The 24,245-nt window shown below is 26.2% G+C and overlaps 1 protein-coding gene across 4 annotated transcripts in view; it reads left to right on the forward strand.

The window, feature by feature from the left end:
* LOC100204795 (glutathione hydrolase 1 proenzyme) overlaps window positions 1-24,245 on the forward strand; it is a 72,160-nt gene that overhangs the window by 33,169 nt on the left and 14,746 nt on the right. For all 4 annotated transcript variants that reach the window (XM_065807012.1, XM_065807014.1, XM_065807011.1 and 1 more), the window contains 3 exons: window positions 4,461-4,653; window positions 4,748-5,052; window positions 19,243-19,379. In XM_065807012.1, coding sequence (XP_065663084.1) covers window positions 4,461-4,653; window positions 4,748-5,052; window positions 19,243-19,379 — 635 coding nt within the window. The remainder of the gene's footprint in view (window positions 1-4,460; window positions 4,654-4,747; window positions 5,053-19,242; window positions 19,380-24,245) is intronic.

Here is a 24,245-nt window from a genome sequence, read left to right on the forward strand (position 1 = left end):
TATGCTCACTGGTGTTTGACGGTACTGCAAGGTCTTAATACCAAGTGTAAAGCTTAAAATTTAAGAATATTTTAGTAAATAATGTTTCACATTATCAATTGATGGTTTCAGTGAAAATTGTTTATACTATAAACATGACGGTGGGAAGAATGGCCATACGCAGATGGGACACGTTAGCAAAGAAAATCTATCCTAAACAGTTCTTCTTATTATTAAAAAGGCTTTTTAGATTTGCGTTGTAATGCTTTTAGGTTTAAAATTTTTGAAATAAAAAGCAAATATGAACTATTAACTAGAGGAAAGTCGAGTAGTCACGGACACTTAATAAACAATAGTATATTACTCAAACACTAACAAAAAACAATGTGCCAAATGATTTTTGTAAAAGTAGAAACAATTATTTATTGAATTAAAAGCAAAAAAATAGTTACAGTGTACTTTAATATAACACAAAACATAAATGAAAAAATGTTAGAAAACGGGCATTTACAAAAATTGGATGGTAGCCCCGGACATATATTTTAAACAGGAGTTCGCTTCTTTTTAAACCATTACGCAAATACTTAATACATTATATAACAAGCATTTTACCACGGACCTGTTACAATAATTAGAAGCAGGATTAATAACAAAACAACTTTTGTGTGACTATTTCGACAGATTTATAGGTTTTTTTTTAAATTCAAAGTTAATGTCATCTAAGCCCTTCCAAAATTATAGGACCTTGATAAGTTAGGCTTTTTTTTTTTGAAGTTATTTATACATTTTTAAAAAAACTGACTCTAGTCTATTAAATGATGAAAAGAAATGGGATTGAAACAAGGATTTTAAAAACAACATTTAGAAGTAATTTACTTTATTCGAAACAGATTTAAAACACATTATTGCAACTATAAATACCTTTATTGGAAATTAAAACAAAATAAAATATTATACTTTGTTTAAAAATTGATAAAAAATTTTTTTACTAGTAAATCAAATCAACCAAAAAAATAAATTTCACAGATAAACACTTAAGACTTAAAGTAACTTTTTTTTCAACACAATGCAAATGTCACGATCATTATAGTCAGAGGTAGGATTTAACTTACAAAAGACTAGTAGATTTGGGTGTTCTCAAAACTTATTTTGGGTGTCGGTTTTTAACTCCTATAAAAAAATTATTTTCCTGCTATTCTTTTTTTCTTGTTGAAACAATCCTCAACCCTCAACTCTTCAGCTAAGTCATAAACTAACCTCAAAAAATCATGCCGAGAATGTCCTAAAAATCGATTATCAGAATATTTCAAAATGTTCAACAAGTTTAATTTTAAATTTAGCATTAACAGTATTTTAAAAACCTCCTAACTTGGAACACTACTTTATTTGAGAATTTAAACTTTTAATTTGGTCATAAAGCGTACTATGTGGTATCTAATATTTTTTCGAAGCACTTCTAATAGAAATGCTTTTAAAAAACTTTTTTCACTCCAACTGCCCATCTTAGCCTTTATTATTTGCTTACTTGGCATTGTATTTAGAATATTGTAAATAATTATGTAACATTTTTTTTGTTAACTAATAATATATATATACATATATATATATATATATATATATATATATATATATATATATATATATATATATATATATATATATATATATATATATATATATATATATATATATATATATATATATATAATAACTTTTTTCTGTTTCTGGTACTCGTGGAAATCATGTACTTAGTAATAATCACTTTTGTAAAGCCAATACTGGAAGACATTGAAGGCAATTCATGTACGTATGTAAACAAAAAAACTCATCGAAGTAAAGGAATATAAAGTTTGGCGCCTTTTAAGTCAGATGCTTTCAAAATCAAATTCGTTTTAAATGTACATAAAGCTAAAGGCGTCAAACTTTCTATTCCTTTACTTCGATGAGTTTGTTTGTTTACATACGTTCATGAATTGCCTTCAATGTCTTCCAGTATTGGCTTTACAAAAGTGATTATTACTTTACTAAGTACATGATTTCCACGAGTACCAGAAACAGAAAAAAGTTATTTTCTACTTTTTAGCCGATTGAATAGAAAGCTATTTTTAAAAAGTTTTTTTTATTTATTTTAATTTCTACTTTTTAGTCTTGATAAAATTGAATTATTACGCTTATTGATTATGATTAATATTCAATAAAAATTTATTTTGAATTTCTGAAGACCGTTACGCTAATTTGCCATTGCAAATTTATCGCTCTCTTAAAAAACAAACTAATTCATTTTACTAAATCTAAAAGACTTATTGAATCAAATGTAACAAATATAGCTATTCTTAGTCGGCAAAGGATTATTTGTAGAATTTCAGGGCTGTACGATCAAAAGAATTGCTTCAAAAAGCGCTGTGAAGTTTTGGCCTCCACAAAAAAAAAATCAAAATATCAAAAAATGCGGACTCGTCAGTGAGTGAATAGAAAGCTATAAAAAATATAATTAAAACAAAATTATTTTTTTTACAAATACTGCTAATAAAATTATTATCATAAATAAATAAAAAGTTAAATGTATACAAAAAAATTAGATACGATAATCATAAGTGATTATACACTGTTATTCTGATGCTACCAAACAATATTTTGCTCTGCCATCCGATCGCTTTGGAATATTAGGGCAAATATTTTTGCATATGCCTTAAAATCAAAAAAAGCATTTTTTTATGTTACTTAACACCAAATAACTTTTTTAGAATTTTTCTTTTAGTTTAAAAATTAGTAGCATTAATAAAATAAATTGTTCAAAAGTTACGTATGCAACATTTTATACCTATGAGCTAAACTAACCATGCAACATGATAAGTTGACCTAGACAATAAGATCTAGCAAATCTCTTATTAATTTATCAAAATCCAATTATAAAGTCTTTTTTTATATATGGATTGTCTCGATGTTATGTCTTGATGTTTAGGATCTTCTCAAACAATTTCTATAAATAAATAAAAAATAAAAAAATCCTTAAGTTATTCCCTTAAGTAACACATCAAAGAAAAAAAATTGGTCCAACGTTTCCCAGTCTAGCTTAATTGGTTTTATTATTTTATTTTTTTGTTTAAGAAAACAATAATAATTTTTACCTAATTTTTTATTTTTAGAGTCAAACTTAGTATTTGTTTTAACCAGTAATTCTAATTGAATGCCATTTCTTTTTAAGGATATATTTAATTAAAATTACCGTCTTTTGATAATAACATATCTGTTTAGAATGAACGTGTTAATTAAAGTAAGAGTATGTATCTGAAACGTAAGAGTACGTATCTGAAATAGTCTTGTATGTACAATCTTAAAAGTGTTTTATCACGAAGGAACTTTTGTGTGAAAGGACTTAAAACCATGCACAAAAGTCAAGTAGTTCCCAGCAAGTAATAAAGATGAAATTTTCCTCTATAACAGCATTCCATCTCACTGATTTCTTGGTCAGAATAAGGGTTGTACGTCTTGTAATACACCTGTGAAGCACCACAAGAACAACTTCTACACCTACAAATTGTACACCTTGCTTATCAGATACATAGCACATTTTTTCTGGGAAACTAAGGTAAGAACCCAAAAAGTTTGATGATTAAACTTTCAACACTTGAGTTCTTTTGCAGAACTGAGGGAGAACTCTTTAAAAAGTTTGTTCTTTGCCAAGTGCTTTTATGGACTGTTTAACAATGTCTTACCTTTTATGTTAAAACGACAATACAATCTTGTCCGTCAAAACAAGGTTTAGCAACATGCAGTGGAGGTTTAGCTTTAAAAAGTAATAGTTTTAGCTTTAAAAATATCTTTATAAAGTAATAGTTTCTCTTCATTTTTCTTATAAATAACAAAGTATAGAAAACAACAAAATTTCTCATGTTCTCTATAGCTTTATATTGGAAATCACTCAAATCACCGAGTCAAGTTTTAAAAGCAAATACAATTTGTTACCATTTAAATCTGATTATAATGAAAGAAAGTATAATTGTTATTGACATATATTAAAAAAGCAAGACAAATCGTAAATGTAAAACACACCAAAAAAAAAAAAGTGAAATTTACATACCTGTTCAAGAAATGAGAATTAGGGTAATTTATCAAAAAATTTCATAAAATTTTACGTGAGATACTTGCACTGCATTGCATTAAAAAAAAATATTCTCAAACAGTTTGACCACTGATTGAATTAAAGTTTATTAGTGTTTAGAAAAAATATTCTCAAACAGTTTAACCACTGATTGAATTAAAGTTTATTAGTGTTTAGAAAAAATATTCTCAAACAGTTTAACCACTGATTGAATTAAAGTTTATTAGTGTTTAGAAAAAAATATTCTCAAACAGTTTAACCACTGATTGAATTAAGTTGTGAATTAAATTGTGAAAAAATTGAATTAAATTGTGAAAAAAATTGTGAATGAAATGTAATTCCATTCATGGGAAAAATCAATTTAACGGATGTGTTTTAGGAGCTTTGGCTGCTGGGGTTCCTGGAAATGTAAAAGGTCTTTATTATGTACATACGAAACATGGAAAACTTCCTTGGAGAGAGTTAGTGCAACCAACTATAGACTTAGCAAGAAAAGGATTTGAATTAACAAACGCCACATACTTGAGTACGGTTTCATTAAAATCTAAAATTGAGGAAAGGCCAAACTTGCGGTTAGTTTTTATTTTGTTGTACCGACTGAGTAAACATTTTATACAGTTATAGATTTTTTTATTAATATTCAAACTTTTTCAATTTTTTTTTCAGCAAACTATTTATTAAACCAGATGGTACATGGATGAAAGCTGGCGAAAATTTCACAAATCCAATACTAGCAAATACATTAGAAACAATTAGAGACAACCCTGAAGACTTTTATAACGGCGGTTTAGCAGAACAATTTGTTAAAGATATCCAAAATGAAGGGGGTATTATAACACTAGATGATATGAAAAATTACACTGTAGTTGAAAGACAACCATTAATTACTGAAATTAATGGTTTAAAATACTATTTAATGCCACCCCCTGGAAGTGCAACAGTGGTCGCCATGACGTTAAATATTTTAAAAGGTAATAAAATTGTATTTAGATTTGATGAAAAGTAGTGCTCCATACTGATGTATACTATTGCACACACGTATATAAAAATGTGTGTAAATATATATGTATGTATATATATATATATATATATATATATATATATATATATATATATATATATATATATATATATATATATATATATATATATATATATATATATATATATATATATATATATATATATATATATATATATATATATATATATATATATATATATATATATATATATGTATATATATATAATAAATAAGATTTTACAGAAAAAGATTAATGGACAAAAAATATAAAGGGTCGGTTAAAAGTAGAAATAGAAATAAATTTTTTTTTTTTATTCGATTTGAGAAAAAATAAAAATTTATTTCTGTTTCTACTTTTTGGTCACCCTGAATATTTTTTGTTCATTAATATTTTTATGTAAAATCTTATTAATAATATTTTTTGTATAACATAATATAATTAATTTATAATATAATGTGAATATTCACATTTATCATTTTATAAATAGAAAAAACATTTCTTAGAAATAAATTTTAATAAATTTAAAAATAACAACCTTTAAGTGTCCACCATTTCGGTCTTTATACTGACGCTCTTTTTTTAGAGAGTGAATCCCCACATGTCGTAATGTTTATTAGTTTATGTTTTGGGTTTTTTCACGTTTAATTGCTGAACAGTTTTAGGATTATTATAGTATAATTTTTTAAACACCCCCATAGAAATGAGTCTGGAGCTGTTTAGGCAGGTGAGCGTGACCAGTAGATTTCAGAACTTTTTCAAATTATTGAACTATTTGAAATGTTGGTGGACTATTTTCATATTTTATGTACCCCAAATTGCATATTCTGTTAATTAACCTAACCGTTTAGAAGGAAGTTGGACTCGTTACCTTTTATAAGACTGGTATGAAACTCAGGATTTTGTTTCATGATTTTGTGAATCAATCACAAATCTGTGAATTTGAAGCCGCAAGATTATCATTTGTTTACATAGTAGTTTTTTAACTCCAAAATGAAAAGTGTTTTTTCCTTGCGTTAAGCATAATTGATCGTTATTTTCCAAACAAAATTGGATTATTTTAACACGTTGTTCATTCGTGAATTTCTCTATATCTAGTTAGAAAATATTTATCTATATCTAATTAGAAAATATTTCTCTAGTAATAAAATATCTATTATAAAAAATCTAGTAATAAAATATATATAGTTTACAAGATAAGAATAAAAAAGTGAATGACAATAAAAAAATTTACAAAAATTGATCGATAAAAAAATAAAAAAACGCAGGGACTCGTAGAACACCGTTAGGGCTTGTCGTCGAGAACAGCTAACATAAATGTAATAATTTCTCGTAATATTGGTAAAAAATAAACAAGATAATTACAAATTTTTTCTATAAATCGTTTATACAAATTTTTTCTATAGACCGGTTATATATACTAAATATCCAAACAAATTACATAAAAGTCTAGGTATATATTTAAATTTTTAAAAGTTCTTTGATTAATAGAAGGTAAAAAGGGGATTTACAAAAAAATGATTAAAAGTATATAAATAAATCATCAAATTTTAAAATATATTCGTTAAGTTCTCGATTAAATAAGTTGTAGTTAGATTGTTTAATAGAAACTTGAGAAAAATATTTAAAAACTATTTTGTTCCATAAAAATGGTCCTCGAAAGCAATGCAAAACTTGCTACAATTTGTTTAAGAATATGGCTGTCTGATAAAATTATCATTGAGTAGAATGTATTTATTTTTATCTTTTTTCAAATACAAAGAAGCCGGGGAAGAATTGATTTTACATAGAAATGTAAAATAAAGAACATTAAGTTGATATATATTTAGTACATTAATTTTATTTAATAGAGGCTTTGCGTGGGTTAAACGATCGTTAAAATTTATTAAATGCGCTATATGCTTCTGATTACGCAGAAGAGGTTTAAGTTGGCTTTTGTTGTTACTAGCCCATGTATTTTGTTATTAGCCCAATATTTACATAAATATAAATATACGACTGTGAAAAAAAAAAAGAAAAATAATTGAGTTAGAGTTTTCTTAATCAAAAATCTTCTTACTTTAAAATTCCTATACTTTTTATAAAACTTTATATAAAAATCCTATACTTTTTATAAAACTTTATATAAAAATCCTATACTTTTTATAAAACTTTATATAAAAATCCTATACTTTTTATAAAACTTTATATAAAATTCCTATACTTTTTATAAAACTTTATATAAAATTCCTATACTTTTTGAAATTTTGTTGCATAAATTTTTAATGTGATATACCATGTAGAGTTATCATCAATATAAAAACATAAAAAAATTTCAACATTTACTCTGTTTATTTCGACATTATCAATAAAAAGGGATGATATTTTGGTTAAAATTAATTTTTAGAAGGTTGATAAAAGAAAAAAAAATTTTTAATGTTAAGTGATAATTTGTTTGATTTAAACCAGTAAGAAATCTTGTTTAATTCTAGGTTCATAAGTTAAAACAGTGTAGGGATGTTATTTTGAGATAAAAATAGGTTTGTTTCAATGGAAAACATTATTGTTTTAATTCTGGATACGTTATGAAGATTGTTAATATATATAACAAAAAGTAGAGGTCCAAGAATTGATCCTTGCGGAACAATTCACAGGTATTCTTTAGCAAACTTATTGGTGAAGAAGCGTTGATGGATACTAATTTTTTTATTATTTAAAGAACTTTTTATCTATTTAAGAACATTTCCCGCTATTCCGTAATGCTTGACTTTTTTAAAAAAATTTTCATGGTCTTTTGTATCAAAGGCTATTGATAAGTCAATCAAGATACCTAAAGTATACTCAGATTTTTCAAACGATTCAGTGATAACTGAAAAATTGCGTGTTATGAAGATTTGCTTTTTTTTAAAATCCATGCTGTTGTTAAATAACAAATTATTGTCAGTAAGATATGTTAACTATTTTTTGAAAAATCTGGAAAAACAGAGGGCGGTAGTTATTAACATTTGTTTGATCTCCTTCATTGAATATTGGTGTAGCTTTTGCTATTTTAAATTGAGCAGGAGCACTCCTTGTCTTATTGAAGATGAAAAAATCTTAAAAAGTATGTTGTTAATAATTCCGTTTGAATTTTTAATTATACCGCCATTCATACCATCAAAACCACGTGTTTTGATAATACAAATCCAAATACATAGACCAAACACAGCCAGTACTCTCTGTGTTTGGTCTATGTATTTAGACTTTTGAAGATTTTATTACACTGTTTGTAATGGCGATTTTACATTATTTTGGTTTTAGATTTATTTTACGTTTTAGAAAGTTTGCATATATATATATATATATATATATATATATATATATATATATATATATATATATATATATATATATATATATATATATATATATATATATAATATTTTATAAAACGGTTTTTTGAAATTCATTCTAAGCTAAGATAACGTCGGATAACGTGTTTATATTTTTCCAATGAAGCAATGACAATATCTTCAGAAATTTTTAAATTTGAATTTACCTCATCAGAATCGCACCATGCATTATTTATACAAAATAAACTAAAATGTTTAAGCTATTATTCGTTTTAGTATCATTCTTAAAAAATTCGTATCATACTTAGAAAAAATTTTCAAAATCTTTTTTAAGCTTCTAAGCTAAGAATTTCATTAAAATAGTGATTTGTTAAAAAAAAATTAAATGACGTTAATTCAAAACCATTAACTAGAACGGAACCTATTTTAGTATTAAAAGTGCTCTAAAATTCTAAAAATGGTAGAAATAAAAAATTGTTATTTTAAAAAATCACGCGTTATCAATTTATTGTAAACAACTTTCGCATACTTGCCTCTTGTTCGTAGTTTTTCAGCTTCCATTAACAACCTCTTTCTTACTAGGTTCTTCTCTTGTTATAATCGTCATTTTTGTTTATTCGATAGTTTCAACTTCAAGTAATTTTCAACTTCGAATAATTTTCTAATATTAAATGCTTATATTTATAATTTAAGAATTTTAAAACTAAATTCTGTTTTTTAATTTTTCACCATGTTCGTTTCTATTAATTCGATGTGCTCTTTCGATTACAAAACTCTTTTTAATACCGAGTTTTGGATTTACCAAACCTTGCATTTTTATCTCGCTCTCTTTCCAAGTTTCATTTTCACTTTCTTCGATACCACTAAACCTTCAACTGTTTTGTCAAGTGAGATCCTCTACTTCTGCAAGTTTGTCTATAATCGTATAACTGTTCTGCTCAAGGTCAATCCAAAAATTATTTAAAGTTGATGTTACTATTTTCTTTTTAAATTCTATTAGTTCAAATAATATATTTTCGTATTTTTCATTTATGAACTCAACAGATTTCTGTAGTTTGTCAAACTCATTTTTTTGAGTTTGCACACTAACAAGCTTGTTTTTCATTTTTTCAAACTTATTATTAAATACTTTCAATAATGTATTTTCATGAATCTCTAGCAGCTCCTTTACTTGTGAAATAGTAACTTTCGCCATCTTTATTTTTTAATAGTAATTTGTCTTGTCATTGCACGTAATTTGTCATTGCATTAATTTGTCTGGTCGCTGCACGTCCGTTTACGTTTACGGCTTAACCAATTTAAAAGGATTACAAGTTAATATTCTAAAATAATAAAAAAAAATTATTAGTTATAAAAGTTTTTCAAACTTAAAATGGTCTAGTGACTTTTGGATTGCCCAGTTCATAATAAACCAATAAAAATGATTATAAAAAATGACTCAGCAAACTAGGGCTGTGCTCAGGATTTTGGGGTACCGAGTGTTCTTTATTTGAAGGATCCATCCAAAATTAAAGATTTCAAAGTTTACAACTCTTTTTATTTGACTTTATATAAAAAAATTTTAATTAAATTTTATTTTTATTTACTTTTACACAAAATCTTTTAAAAATTGAGTTTGGTTTTTTGTTAAAAAATGTGTTTTGCATAAAGTTTAGCTGATTATTACTTAAAACCATTATTATCAATAAAATTAGTATACAATTCTGGTTTATTAAATTTTTAGAACCAGATTTATTTATTTTCGGAGAAAATAAATTTCACTGATTTATTAATGGTGATAGTGGATGACCTTATTTAAAAGATAAACGAACATAAAATATTCTTTAGTTAATTTCAAATCAAATTTTATCTATTTTACATACAGGGAACAAGGCTTATAAAAAATTCGATTTGTAGTATACTGTATACATACTAGTAGTGTACTACATGTGTATACTACATATATGTGTATAATACACTATAGTATATAGTGTAGATTAGGGTAATATAAGTACCTTAAGCGAAAATTGGAATATTTTCAAAAACAATTATGCTGGATCCAAAATTTTTGCAAATAAACAATTTTTAGGGATGATCCACAAAGATATTTAGGAACCCTACTCATGATCCACTAAGATATTTAGGAACCCGAAATTTTTCTTAAAAATAAAGAGGTTTTAAAAAAGTAGCAAAAGAGCTCGTATTACACAGACAACTTTGTAATATGAGCACTTTAAATTAGCTAAAAAAAATAACATTAAATAAGTAAAAAAATACTAACCAACCAGAACTGATTTTTAAAATATAATGATGCGTTATAGTATATCATTAAAAGATCCACTTTTTTTTTTTTTTTTTTTGCCATATAAATTTATTAAAGTCGTAAAGCATAATATAAATACAAATAGCAGGGGCAAGAAGAAGACATAATTGGTCTTATCACCAAGCCCCTTAGTCTAACACTATATAATATAAAACGTTTTTCTAAAGACTTAATAGAATAAAAATCATCGGTCCTAAATCCTACTTTAACTTTTTGTTTTTGTGTTGGTTAAGAAAAATTAAAAAAAAAAGAAAAAAAGGAATTTGTACAAAGAAACTATATTACTAAAAAGCAAGCAAGCAAATACGCATTATCCTGAAGCTTTCCTTTTACACCAGCATATACCTTTAAATATGTGAATAATTCTTATAAACCATAGTTTTATATATATATATATATATATATATATATATATATATATATATATATATATATATATATATATATATATATATATATATTTTTTCCTCATTAAAACTTCAGAAAAAGCTGAGCGCTACGTCGATCATCTGTAGTTTTTGCTTTAATTTATTCTTAAACTCATTTAGCATAGAAATTGTTTTAAGTTCATTAGTTAATATTTTATTCCATAATTTCGGCCCTCTAGTAGAAATTGAAAATTCGGTCGCCGCAAAATAACTTTTGGGTTGAATATAACTGTTATTTGAAAATCTGGTGAGATATCTATTCTGATTTATTTTGAATAATGGGTAAAATATTTTAGGAGATATATTTTTATTAATTTTGAACATAAATATAAAAACTTGGTAGACATTTAATTGATAAACATTCATTATATTTAAATTAACAAATAATGCTTGGGAGTGTATATAACGGCCCACATTGGAAATGGTTCTGATTGCATGTTTTTGTTTATTAAATAGTTTTTTTATTTTATTTTTATTTGTACTGCACCAAGCAATATTTGCATAATTAAGATGGCAATGAATGAACGAGAAATATAAAAGCTTTAAGCAAGTTGGATTTAAAAAAGGCTTAGCTCTACATAGCAGGCCAATGTTCCTTGAGATTGTATTTCCGAGATATTGTATTTGATCTCTCCACGTCACATTTTCATCAAGAAGCACGCCGAGAAATTTTAAAGTGGTTTTTCTTTTTATGTCCTGATTGGCAATACAAAGTTTTGGAAGTTTCAAGGGAACTTTATCTTGGTCATGAAAACAATGGAAAAAAGTATATTTTGTTTTGGTTACATTTAGAAATAATTTGTTTGCATTAAACCATTCAGTAAGATTTAATAGCTCTTTGTTTACTGACTTAAACAGAATATTTATATCATTATGTGCATAAAATAGATTTGTGTCATCTGCAAATAAAGTTGTATCTAGTTCAGTACAAGCTTTGCTTAAATCATTAATAAAAATGAGAAATAGGAGTGGCCCTAATATAGATCCCTGAGGAACCCCACATGTTATGTTCATATTGGTTGTTTTACCTTCATTATAAGAAATGTATCGTTTTCTATTTGACAAATAGCTTTTAAACCAGGCAATATTTATATGTTTAATACCATAGTTTTCTAATTTTGTTAATAAAATGTAATGATCGACAGTGTCAAAAGCCTTACTGAGATCATTAAATACACCTAATGTATATTTATTTTCATCAAATGATTTAAAAATATCATGAACAAGATGAACAATAGCCTGATCAGTAGAGTGGCTCTTTTTAAACCCAAATTGCTTACTATAGAGAATATTGTTTACATCTAAAAAGTAATACAATCTTTTATACATAATGTGTTCTAATAACTTTGAAAAGCATGATAGTATGGAGATAGGTCTGTAATTGGAGACACTAGTCTCATCTCCTGATTTTAGTATAGGTATTACCCTTGCAATTCTAAGTTTATCGAGAAAGATTCCTTGGTTTAAAGAGAGCGTAAATATATGCAAAAGCGGAATTTTTAAATAAGGCATTGATTTAATTACTACATTACTGCTTACATCATCAACTCCATTACCTTTATTTGGTTTAAGTAAGTACATGGCATCTAGCAATTCTGTTTCTGTTAGCATATTATTGTCCATTATATTATTATTATAGTTTAGGTATGATTTGAAGCAAGTTTTACATTTATTTATTTTTGATGTTAAACTTGGACCTGTGCTAACAAACGCATGGTTAAACGAATTAGCAATTATTGTGTCATTAATAATTTCACAGTCATTTATAATTAGTTTTTTTGGTAAACGACTAATACTCATATCTTTTTTACCTATAACCTCTTTTATTATGTTCCAAGCTTTTTGTTTATCATTTTTAGCAATTGGCTACTATAGTAAAATTTGTTTGAGCGCTTTACAATCGTCACAAAAAGGCGATTATAGTTTTTATAGTTTGTTTCATTTTTAAAAGTTCTTTTTTTAATGAACTTCTCATACAATCGTTGCTTTTTTTTCGAAGATTTTATGATTCCGGGTGTTATCCAGGGATTTTGTAGAGTTTTTGTTTTAATAAATTTAGTTGTTATTGGGAATGCTTTATTGTAGTGACATTCAAATATATGATAAAATTTATCATAAGCTTCATTAACATTTTTTGTTTTCAAAACGGATTCCCAGTTTGTTGTCAATAAAAGGCTAATAAATGTCACAAGAGAAGCGTCCTTAATTACTCGTTTTTTAGTTTTTACTTTTTTAGAAGGTTGATTTAACGATTTTTGTGCTGTTGTAAAAACCGGAAAATGATCAGATATGTCTGTAATAAATATTCCAGTTTTAATTTTTATGTTTTTGAAATTATTAATTATTATTTGATCAATTGAAGTAGCAGTATTTTTTGTAATTCGAGTAGGTTTATTTATAGTAGGAAAAAATCCATTTTGAAACATAATATTGAAAAAAGTTCTGACGTCTTTGTTTTTGTTGTATTCAAGTAAATCTAAATTCAGATCGCCTACGAAGTAAACGCATTTGCCACATAATTCTTCGCTTATAATTAAGCTTTTAATTTGTTTGTTAAATGCTTTTTTATTACCAGAAGGCGGTCTGTATATGACGTGTACAACTGCGTTCTTGCAAGTTTTGTTTACAACTTCTATTGATAACAATTCAAAATCATGCGTAACAGCATAATAATTTTTGCGTAGTTTGAAATCTAATGAGTTGTGGATAAAAATGCATAATCCTCCACTTGTTTTTTCAGAGTCTCTAATTTGATGCAAAACTTTATAATTATTAAATTGAAAATTAGAATTGTTTTCAATTTCATTATCGCGGCACCATGTTTCGGTTAGACATATAATTTGAAAGTTAATTTTGACACTGAATAAAAATTGCTTAAATTTCTCAAAATTTTTTTGGAGACTCCTTATATTAAGGTGTAGGATAGATAATGCAGTTGAATTTATGTCAGCAGTAATACATGAGATATCTGAACTATAGTAATAAGGACTTATATTTAATAATCCCTCCTCATCATTATAAAATTATATGATTGATTTTTTAACGGTATATATTTGTTTATTAGGAGAGGTTCAAGATTATTTATGTCAATATTATTCAAAGCGCTATTATCAAAATTCCTAAATTTATTAGGAAAAAAATCGATTATTCCTAAATAATCGATTAGTTTCCATTTTAAAAATATAAATTTAAGATAACAAATGTAAATAAAAAAAAAAAAATAGTAATTATTATTCCTTTCGAATCCACTCTCGAACGATTAGTTTATCGTAAGATATTATTGCAAACTTGCCAAGCTCTCGTTCCTTTTTCATTCGCTCTTTTAGATCTTTTCTTATTAATATTGTTTCTGCGCAGTAATCTTCATTAACGTAGATTTTTTTTCCTTTTAATTTTTGGACGTTTTTTAAAATAGCAACTTTATCTTTATAATTTAGAAGTTTAATAACAACTGTTCTAATCTTTTTCGAGTCTCTAATCCCAGTCCTATGTGCCCGTTCAATTTTTATATTTTTCAATCCAAGTGAATCTTCGAAGAATTTTTGCACTTTTAATTCAGTCTCATTCCAATTTTTGTTTTCACTTTCTTTTAATCCGTCAATTCTCAAGTTATTTCTTCTTGAGCGGTCTTCTATTTCTTTAAGTTTACTCTTTTTTTTTTTGTGATCTCACTATTATCTTTTATCTTTTTATTAATTTCTTTTGTTTTTTTCTTCAGTAGTTTTAATTTACCTGAGATAATATCATCGTTTCCTTGAATGAATTTCTGCATTTCACTGAATTCAGTTACTAACAACATCACGGATTTATTTGTTAATTCAAGGTCGTTTGTAATGGCGATTATTTTATTTGAGTTATCAATATTATCTTTATCATTCTTATCAAGTCGTTCAGTATTCTTATCAAGTCTTATCAAGTCTTATCTTATCAGCATTCTTATCAAGTCGTTGTTGAAACAATATTATATGTTTTCCGCAACAACAAAAAAATGTGTTTCTTGTTTTTTTAATTTTATTAATTCAAACCTTTGAACGATAAAAATTTAAATTTTTTGAATTTAAATTATAGAAAAGTATTTAGTATTATTAAATTATTAAAATTTTTTACTATGTTTTGTTTTTATTCAGAAAGCAATTAAAATAACTCCTATTTTAGGACTTAAAACTAGGTAATTTTAATAAAAAACACTGGGGAATTTGAGCATTTTTCTTTAGCCATTTTTCCTTCTGTTGGATCATTAACCAAATGTTTTCAGTTGAAGTTGTATTTGTTTCAGATTTTCTTACCACTCTTATATTTTAAAAGCCCTGCTTTAATTTGAAAACCAAGTGGTATGTGCCTCAAGTCAAAGTTATTTTTAATTAAAGACTCTTCAAATGAACAAAACTTCAAATAAACTTCTTTTTTTTTTTTAACATTTGTTTTGCTGTTTAACAATAAATAATCAACATATATATACAAGAAAGAAAAAATTTGTCCGTAGAACAAAGACGACAATAAAATCTTGTCAACAAGCACCGTTTTTGTATATTAAATAAAAAATAAAAATTTTTCTTTTTTAAACAGATAGGGGCTCAAAGAAGATGAAAATGACAATATGTCATTGCAATCTTTTCATAGAACCCCTTTATACATTTTCAATAAAATACAGATATTAAATTAAAAACCCTAATGGGGGCATAAAACTGCTGCGCTAATCAGTAAATCAAAAAAAGATCAAATAAAATAAATACTAAAATAATTAAAATTACTTGGTGATCCCTTTAAGCACAAATGGTTCTCAAATTTTAAAAATTTCCATTTTTATTAGAAACTTAAATGAACTTAATGACCTTGCCATACATTTGAATCCTTTTTGATAACTACTCCATATATTTGGTCCTCGATATGCAATGCTATATTCAGAATATTTATTAAAGTTTTGAGGCAGTTTGTATGAGTTGCTTATATTTGTTCTTAAATAATAATTTTCATTTATGTTTATTTCAAACTTGTTATTAAAGTTTGCAGGAGAGAGATTATTATTGAATCGATACATAAAAATTAAATGCTGATAAATATTTATTTCAAAATTATCCATGATTTTCATATCTTTCATTATAGGTTTGGCGTGTTCACGCTTATTTTTAGACCAAATGATTCTGCTAGCATGCTTTTGTAGACTATAACTTTTTTTAAGTTTTGAAGCAGGTTTAGCAGGTTTCACTAAAGCTATCTAGGAATATATCTAAAAAATTGTTGAAAGCTTTGTTAGTGTCATGACATCTACACACGTTGGACTACGTTTCTAGTTTTAGTCTAATTGATAATTCATAAGTATAATTTGTTTTAAGATTACGTTTTTTCAAATTTGTAACTTTTGGTTCACAATTAGACATGGTTTTTTAATATCTTACTTTTATAAATATCGGAAAGTGATCGCTAATATCAGACAAAAGTATCCCGGTTTCAAATTCCATTTCCAGGTAATTATTAATTAAAATATTGTCTATTGCTGTTGCCCAGGTTTTTGACACTCGTGTTGGCTTATTAATTGCTGACAAGACTTTTTTTGAATTTAATTGAATTTAAGAAGCATATGAAAAAAGGATTTTGTTTTCGGAGACTTTGAATACGTTAGAGCATCAAGGTTCATGTCTCCAATAACGTATAAAGTTTTATTTTCTTTATTTACTTTTTTAGTTGTATTTTTGACAAAAGTTTGAAATGATTTGATTTTACCACTTGGTGGACGATAAATACATCCAATTAAAATGTTTCGAAATTTTTTATCTATAATTTCAATAAAAAGGCTTTCATAATTATTGTTCGAGAAGCATAGTATGTTTTTTACCTTAAAATCATGCTTTTTTGAGACATAAAGCCCTAACCCTCCACCTTTTTTTCCACTTCCTCTTGTTTCAATATGTTTATAAGATGGCAAATTAAAAGTTGAATTTAATTCAAGAGAATTTTAAAAATCATGCCAAGTCTCTGAAAGAGCTATGACGTCGAACGTGTAATTTATAATATTTAAAAATTCTTTTAGTTTCTTAAAATTTTGCTGCATGTTTCCAATGTTTATATGCAAAACTGAAAAAAAACAATGATCGTTTATTATTTTAAAATCAAAAGGATCAATATATGGTGTGTCAATTAAGTTCACTTGAGTTTCTTGAAAAATATTTATTTTTTCTTCAGACAGGTTATTTAAAAAGTTACCCTCAAAAGTTTTAAATTTTCAAAATGCGTAGCCATTTTTAACGAATAACTAAAAAGATCAAAAAATATATCCATAGATAAAAACAATGAATTAAATCAAAATTTAAAAAAAATCTTACTCGTTTCTGGTCAATTTCTTCATTTCCGTGCGTCGAATTAACAATTAGTTTGTGGATGTTTTCTTTAAATTAATGAACAATAAGTATTGTAGATAGAAGATCATTATTGTTGATAAGAAACAAAATAGGACCAAGGATAGAACCTTGAGGTACCCCAGAAGTTAATGGAAATAAAGAAGAATATTGACCTTCAAGTATGACTTTGATAAAACAGTTAGAAAAAAACGATTTGATAATCTATAAAACCTTCTCAGATACACCATATGAAACAAGTATATGGAGAAGACTAACATGTTAAATTTTATCAAAAGCCTTAGATATGTCAAGAGTAATAGTCCTAGCCTCGCTGCCTCCATCTTACGCACGATAAAATCTTTTAATCAATGTAGTTAGCAAGACATTCTAAGAAAAAAAAGAATGAAAACCGCATTGATTGTCTGACAGTAAGTTACTTGACTCATGATGAGATGTTAGAAATTTGTCCATCAAATGTTTAAAGACCTCGCTAATAACAAGAAAAAGACTGGTCATACGATAGTTGGAAGGATTAGAATATTCACGTTTCTTTTCTAACCAATTTTGCTAATGTGACTTTTTGGTTCTGAGCCAAAAATAATACCACAGCGTTACGGCTTTTATGTATTTTAATTAACCCTAAGTTAAAAATATATCCAAAAGTTTATAAAAGAGATTGGCTGTAAATCTTTTTTTAGATGTCACGTTTTTATCTAATATGTCTCCAGAGTTTGCATAAAAATTAAAAGTCTTTTTTGCGTCGAATAAATGTTGGAAAAAAACAAATAAAACTTAGATGCGCTCTTTTAATTTCTCATTTTTGTTTCACACGCCAAACAGATTTTTTATCAAAAATTTGAATAAAAATCAGATGTTTGAACTGCGTTTAACAGACGTTTGAAAAAAAAAACTTCTTAGATGTCTTAAGACGCCTATAACATTAAAAAAATGCTCATAAGACAATCTGTTCGTGTGGTTTGAAAAGTACATTATACATTTTAAATGGTGCTTGTTGTGTTTGCATATAGAAATGGGTTGTAATGTTTTTCTTGTAAACATATCTATAATTTAATCTAATTGATTGCAGGCTGTTGGCAGTGACGGATCCAGGAGGAGGGGGGGGGGGAATGGGAGGTAAGCATCCCTCCACCAGAATCTGAATGTCCTAAAATATTTTAGAAATGGAGGACCTTTTTTTTGTTTGATTTTAGGAGATGCAAATATACTCCAAACACAAAAATTTTTCAAATTCCTCACATTCCCGACCCCTCAAAAAAAAAAAATCCTGGATCTCTAACTGGCCTAAGGAGCTGATTTAAAATTGACCTGTTTAATTTAAAAAAAGATTTTTTTTAACATCCAAATTGTATTTTAACAGCATAACCTTTATTGATTTTTTACTATTTCTTCGTATCCAATTACCAGCTTTCTGATCATCTATCGATAATAACCAATAACAAAGAAAAAACTTACTATAAAGAGAAAATGACAAAAGGTGTTATGGAGGAAACCTTAAAACCTTTCTCAATACATTTTGTCACCTTTCCCTATACACTTTTTGTTACCCTTACTTCAAAAAATTGTTTAGTATTTTGTTTTTAGTTAAGAGCCAAAATACAGTTTTGTGAAAATAATTTAAAATTAAATTGTAATAGATCTTACACTTTTTATTATTATCTAAACAAATTTTTATTTGTATTTTTTCTGTTTTAAGAACTTAATCTGTTTTAAAAACTTAATCGTTTCTGAAATTTTATTTGCAGGGTTTAATTTAACTGCAAAAGACTACGACACAGAAGAAAAAAAGATAAAAGTAATGCATAAATTCATCGAAGCTTTAAAGTTTTCATACGCCAGGAGACCATTATTGGGTGATCCTGGTTTCATAAATACAACAGAGGTACGAAGTTTAAAAACATTTCGTAAATTTTAAGTATTGAGAATATTCCAGGATTTTAAAACCATAAGATTATATTTAAATAAAGTTCAACAAACGTTAGCCGAGAACCAAAAGGTCCAATTTTTGTGTTTTCGAGAAAAGTGAGATTTTAGTATGTAAAGACTGATTATTGATATGTTTTCATAAAGTTCTTAATTATACACTTTTTTTTTTGATACCAGGTTTAGTGGACACACGCTCCACCAGTTAAAAAATATTTATTGATAATAAACGGCTTTTAGTATGAATTCTCTTTTAAAAGTTCGAACCTGAATATGTTCGAACTATTACGGAAAAAAGTTCGAATTATTTCGAACTTTATTTTGGTTATGTTAAAATGCACAAAAGTTATACAAAGTATGCCTTAATGTATTTATATGTTTATCATCATTGACAAACATATAAATACATTAGGACAAAAGTAAATAATTTCAATAAGTATCCTCAAAGTTTGCTTTAAAGAAGTTAGTGCGTCTAAAGTTTCGTCATTAATAGAACTTCTTATTCTAGAAGCAAAAAGCCCAAGACTAGAAAAAGCTCTCAGCTTCTAAGGATGTCGGAGAAATTGTTTGAAGAGCTCTGAAAATTTAACTAGATTTACTTGAGTCTAGCTTTGCTAACTTCAAAAACACCCATTTTCTTTTGAACAAGATTTGTTCTAATTTCCTGATGGTCATAAAAAGTTTGAGTTTTTGAACTAAATTCATTTTTGATACTCTTTACGTTATCATTTATACTATCAGTATTTACTTCCTTGCAATCATCAGAGCTATCGTCAGATGGCTGAAATAATTGCTGAACGAGATTAGTTATAGTCTTTTTTTTATTAATGTTGACAAAATTGGTTATTTTTTATTTAAGACATTCAGATTGGACAAGTACTTCATGAGATCAGTTAAATGACTGTTTCTTCTTTCAATTGTTTAATATTCAAGTATCTATTTAACAAGCTGACTTAAAGGTGCATTAGCTTCATGAAGTTTTGTTCTTGTAAATTCAATCACAGTTTCAGAATAAAAGAGATCAGCATCTTTTTTGAAAGAGTATCAATGGCCAATTTTAGTGGTTTTAAAGCAACAAAAAGTTCATTTATGACATCATGCTCATTTAAAGTAAGAGGAAAATCAATATTCATAGCAATCAGAGTTATTTTTACTTCTATTTGCAACTCCAAAAAATGTTCAAGCATATTAATAGTACTGCTCTATTTTGTCTTTAAATCACAAATCAAAGCTTTTTTTTTTCAAACTTTTGAATTATATTTGGTTAAAGTTCATCATTATTGCTCACTGGTGATCTACAAAAGTTTTTAGCCAAGTTTCTTAATTTTGCCACAGTTTCTTGATATCCATGTTTGATATTCATGATATCCAAGTTTCTTGATATTCATGTTTCAATAATGGAATAGAATCTTTACTATATGCATGAACGGTTTGAACATTATCATCAACTTTAGTCCCATCTTCATTATTACTGTAGCCTTGATCATAATCTAAACTGTCCTTATCACCATCAACAGAGTTATTAACAGAACCACGTGCATCAACTTTGATCCTTCATTATGATGCAATTAAAGTTCATTTATCTTTTGTTTTTCACTGAAGTGTTCTCACCAAATATAAGACTAAATTTATGTTTATCTTCAGGTTTCATTTTTAAAGAACTTATAACTTGTTTCTTGATTTACCTGAAGTATTTAATGACAAGATCGTGGACGGTTTGAGGATTTTGAGGGATTTAGTATTCCTGGGCACAAAATGCTGATCGCAAAGTTTCATTTTTACCAATGGTGTGAAAGCTGATTCCATCAATAGCTGATAGTCGACTCAAAAATTCAGGAAGAGTTTTATGGTCATAATTAAAAAAACTTTCAATTCGCGATATTTTGGCAGCAGGATTGTTTTTTTGCAGAGTTATTGCTTTAAAAATTTTGTGTTTCGTTTTTAAATGTCTTGTAATAGCTGTTGTTATTGAGCCATGTGTTTTCAGAATAATTTTACAGAGTTTACACTTTGAACTTTTATTAGGTCGTCTAAGCTATATTTACTCTTCTTTTTTTTTAATTCAGAAATTTTAACGATCTATTTTATGGGTATCACCTTGGGATTTTTTTAACAATTAAACTTATGTAACGCACGTAACTATTTTTATTTTAAAACTTAAAAGTAATGTTCCAAATCATTTGTTTACAAATTCCGTTTGTTTTAAATTTAAAAGTGTTGCCCACTTAAAATTAGCAACAAAAATTAAGAGTAACGAAAACTGCCTAAAAAAGTCACAGTTTTTAAAAGATTTTGGTTTAACTGTTAAAAAATAATAATAAAGAGCCTATATGAACCTATATAAACATGTTTGAACTTTTTGAGAAAAAAAGTTTGAACTTCTTCAAAAATGGCAAAAGTTCGAACCTGAACATGTTCGAACCTGACAAAAGTTCGAACCTGGCAAAAGTTCAAACCTGAACTGGAAGCATTAATGCGGACATACAGTCTCTTGGTTCTCAGCTGTAAAAAAAGTAAAAAAATCACTTTAAGCTTAAAAATGTGGTTAAAACAGCAATATTAATTTTAAAAAATGTGTCAAGAAAAATTAGTTAAGTCAATAAGTTAAAAATATCTTTATTTATCTAAAAAATATATGTTGAAATGCATATAAATCATTATCTTGTGAGACAAAGACAATAATTACCCAGAAGTTTTTTTACTTTAAAAAGAATTTTGACTTTATTTCCGTTTTCTCCGAATGAAAATCTATTAATATAATTATAAAAATATGTTAATAAAAACGCTTATTATAAAGCTTTTTATAAATAAAAATAAAATTAAGTATTTGTTTGAGGCTTGTTTAAAAATTTGAGCAAAATCGCTTAGATTTTATTCACTTAAATTTAAGCAATTTACTCTAAAAAAGTAGAGTAAAATTATTTTTTTAATTTATTCTTTTAATTTAAAAACTCTTTATTTACATTTTTACTGTTTACTTTATGTTAGGAATGTTACAAAGATCTTAGCATATTTATAAATACTAGCAGTAAGCAACCCGTAATACGGGTTATTAGTAATTAAAACATTTATAACACATTAATAACTTGATATATTATCTCAAAAATTAAATACAAATTTATTTATAAATAACATCTTAAGTTTGACTCCCTATCAGCAATGTCATTGCTTATAGCTAACGACATAAAAACTGTATTAGCGTCTGTTAAGTACTTTTTAAAATCTGCCACAACACAGTAGGTACCAGTAAAGAAAAGTCGAGTAAAGCCTGCAAATACCAAAAAAAGAAAATTAAAAAAAAATTACAATTTTTTATTACAAAAGTATTATTTGCATTTTATTGTTAGTAGAATTAGGATAATAATATTAGAGAAAATATAAAGAACAAAAAAATAGCTTTAACAGCCTAGTTCTATCAGCACAAAACACAGTAACAATAGCGCATAGCATAAGAAATTTGTAAGCACACATTACTGTGTCTCCAGAATTATTAAAAAAGAAAATATTATAAAAAAGGATAGACAATACAACATAAAAACACCACAACTTAATAAGATATTTTATTAACTAAAATACTTGAATTAAAAAGATTTTATTTGTTACAATATTTAAACAATTGAGGGACAATTATAGTTGTTAATTTGAACAATTATATCAGAAAATAGCAAAAAAGATATTTCTTATGATAATGGTCATTATCAATTCTGGTATTAGGAAATATGTAATAAGTTTTATTAATTCTCCTTCTCATCTTAGAGAAAGCGGGAGAGAAAGAAAGTGCTTTCAAAGCAGAATGTTAAAAAGTTTAAAAAAACACACAATAGGTAATAGTAACTGGTTTTATTATGTTATCAGTAAACAAAATTATTTGTACCTAGATTAAAAGATAAATTTCTTAATTAAGTTCCGGCTACTCTCTGACTGTTGACTAATGATTAATAGAGTGAACTTAACATCATATTAAATTTAAAATATTAAAACCATGTTTCAACAGTAAGCAAACTAATCAAGTGATGAGTTTAAAATTATAAAAAAAATTCAAATCATTTATGTTATTAACTGTTTGTTTATAAATTGTTGTTATAAACTGTTATTAATCTAAATATTACTTTAAATATATATACTATAAATCACTCAATATTACTATAAATATATAAATAATATTACCATAAATAGAAAAGTTCATACTTTGCTTTGTTCTCAAGTGTCTAAAGTAAAATCGAATTAACAGACATTAACACTGCTTGACACTGAATTCTTGCAAGTAAGTTATCTGCTTGCCGAGCAGCATTTCTTACATTTCAACAAGAAATAATTTTATCCTACCTAGATCTATCTCTTTTATTGGACAGCAGCTATTTTTATGTCGCCTATTACCATTTATACTAATAACTTCGAGCCTAATATTATCCATTTCAATTTCACTATTATCATTAAACATATTACCAATAATATTCCTATTGTTACAACTGAATAATAAATAAACATAAAATTATACAAATTGAAATCTTTTCTAATGAAAGACTATATTTCAACTTAAAATTTATTGTAAAACTGAGATACACGATTTCTAACAAATGTTGCATGTTCAGGATTGTGCACCAATTATGCACTCTCTTGAAGAAAAAGAGTGAATAAAATGTAGAATATTTCTGCATCTTTGTGGTGTTGTCCTTTTTATAATTCTATATTATCTAATTGTTGTTTAAATTTTTTACATCATGAATTAAAAGGTACTTCCATTTTTATAGCTTCGATTTTAATTTTAAACTCATCACATTTAGAAAAAGTTTGTTTTAGTTTTAAATATGTTTCAATAAGATTA

This window comes from Hydra vulgaris, chromosome 10 (assembly GCF_038396675.1).
Source record: "Hydra vulgaris chromosome 10, alternate assembly HydraT2T_AEP".
NCBI classification, from domain to species: Eukaryota; Metazoa; Cnidaria; class Hydrozoa; order Anthoathecata; family Hydridae; genus Hydra; species Hydra vulgaris.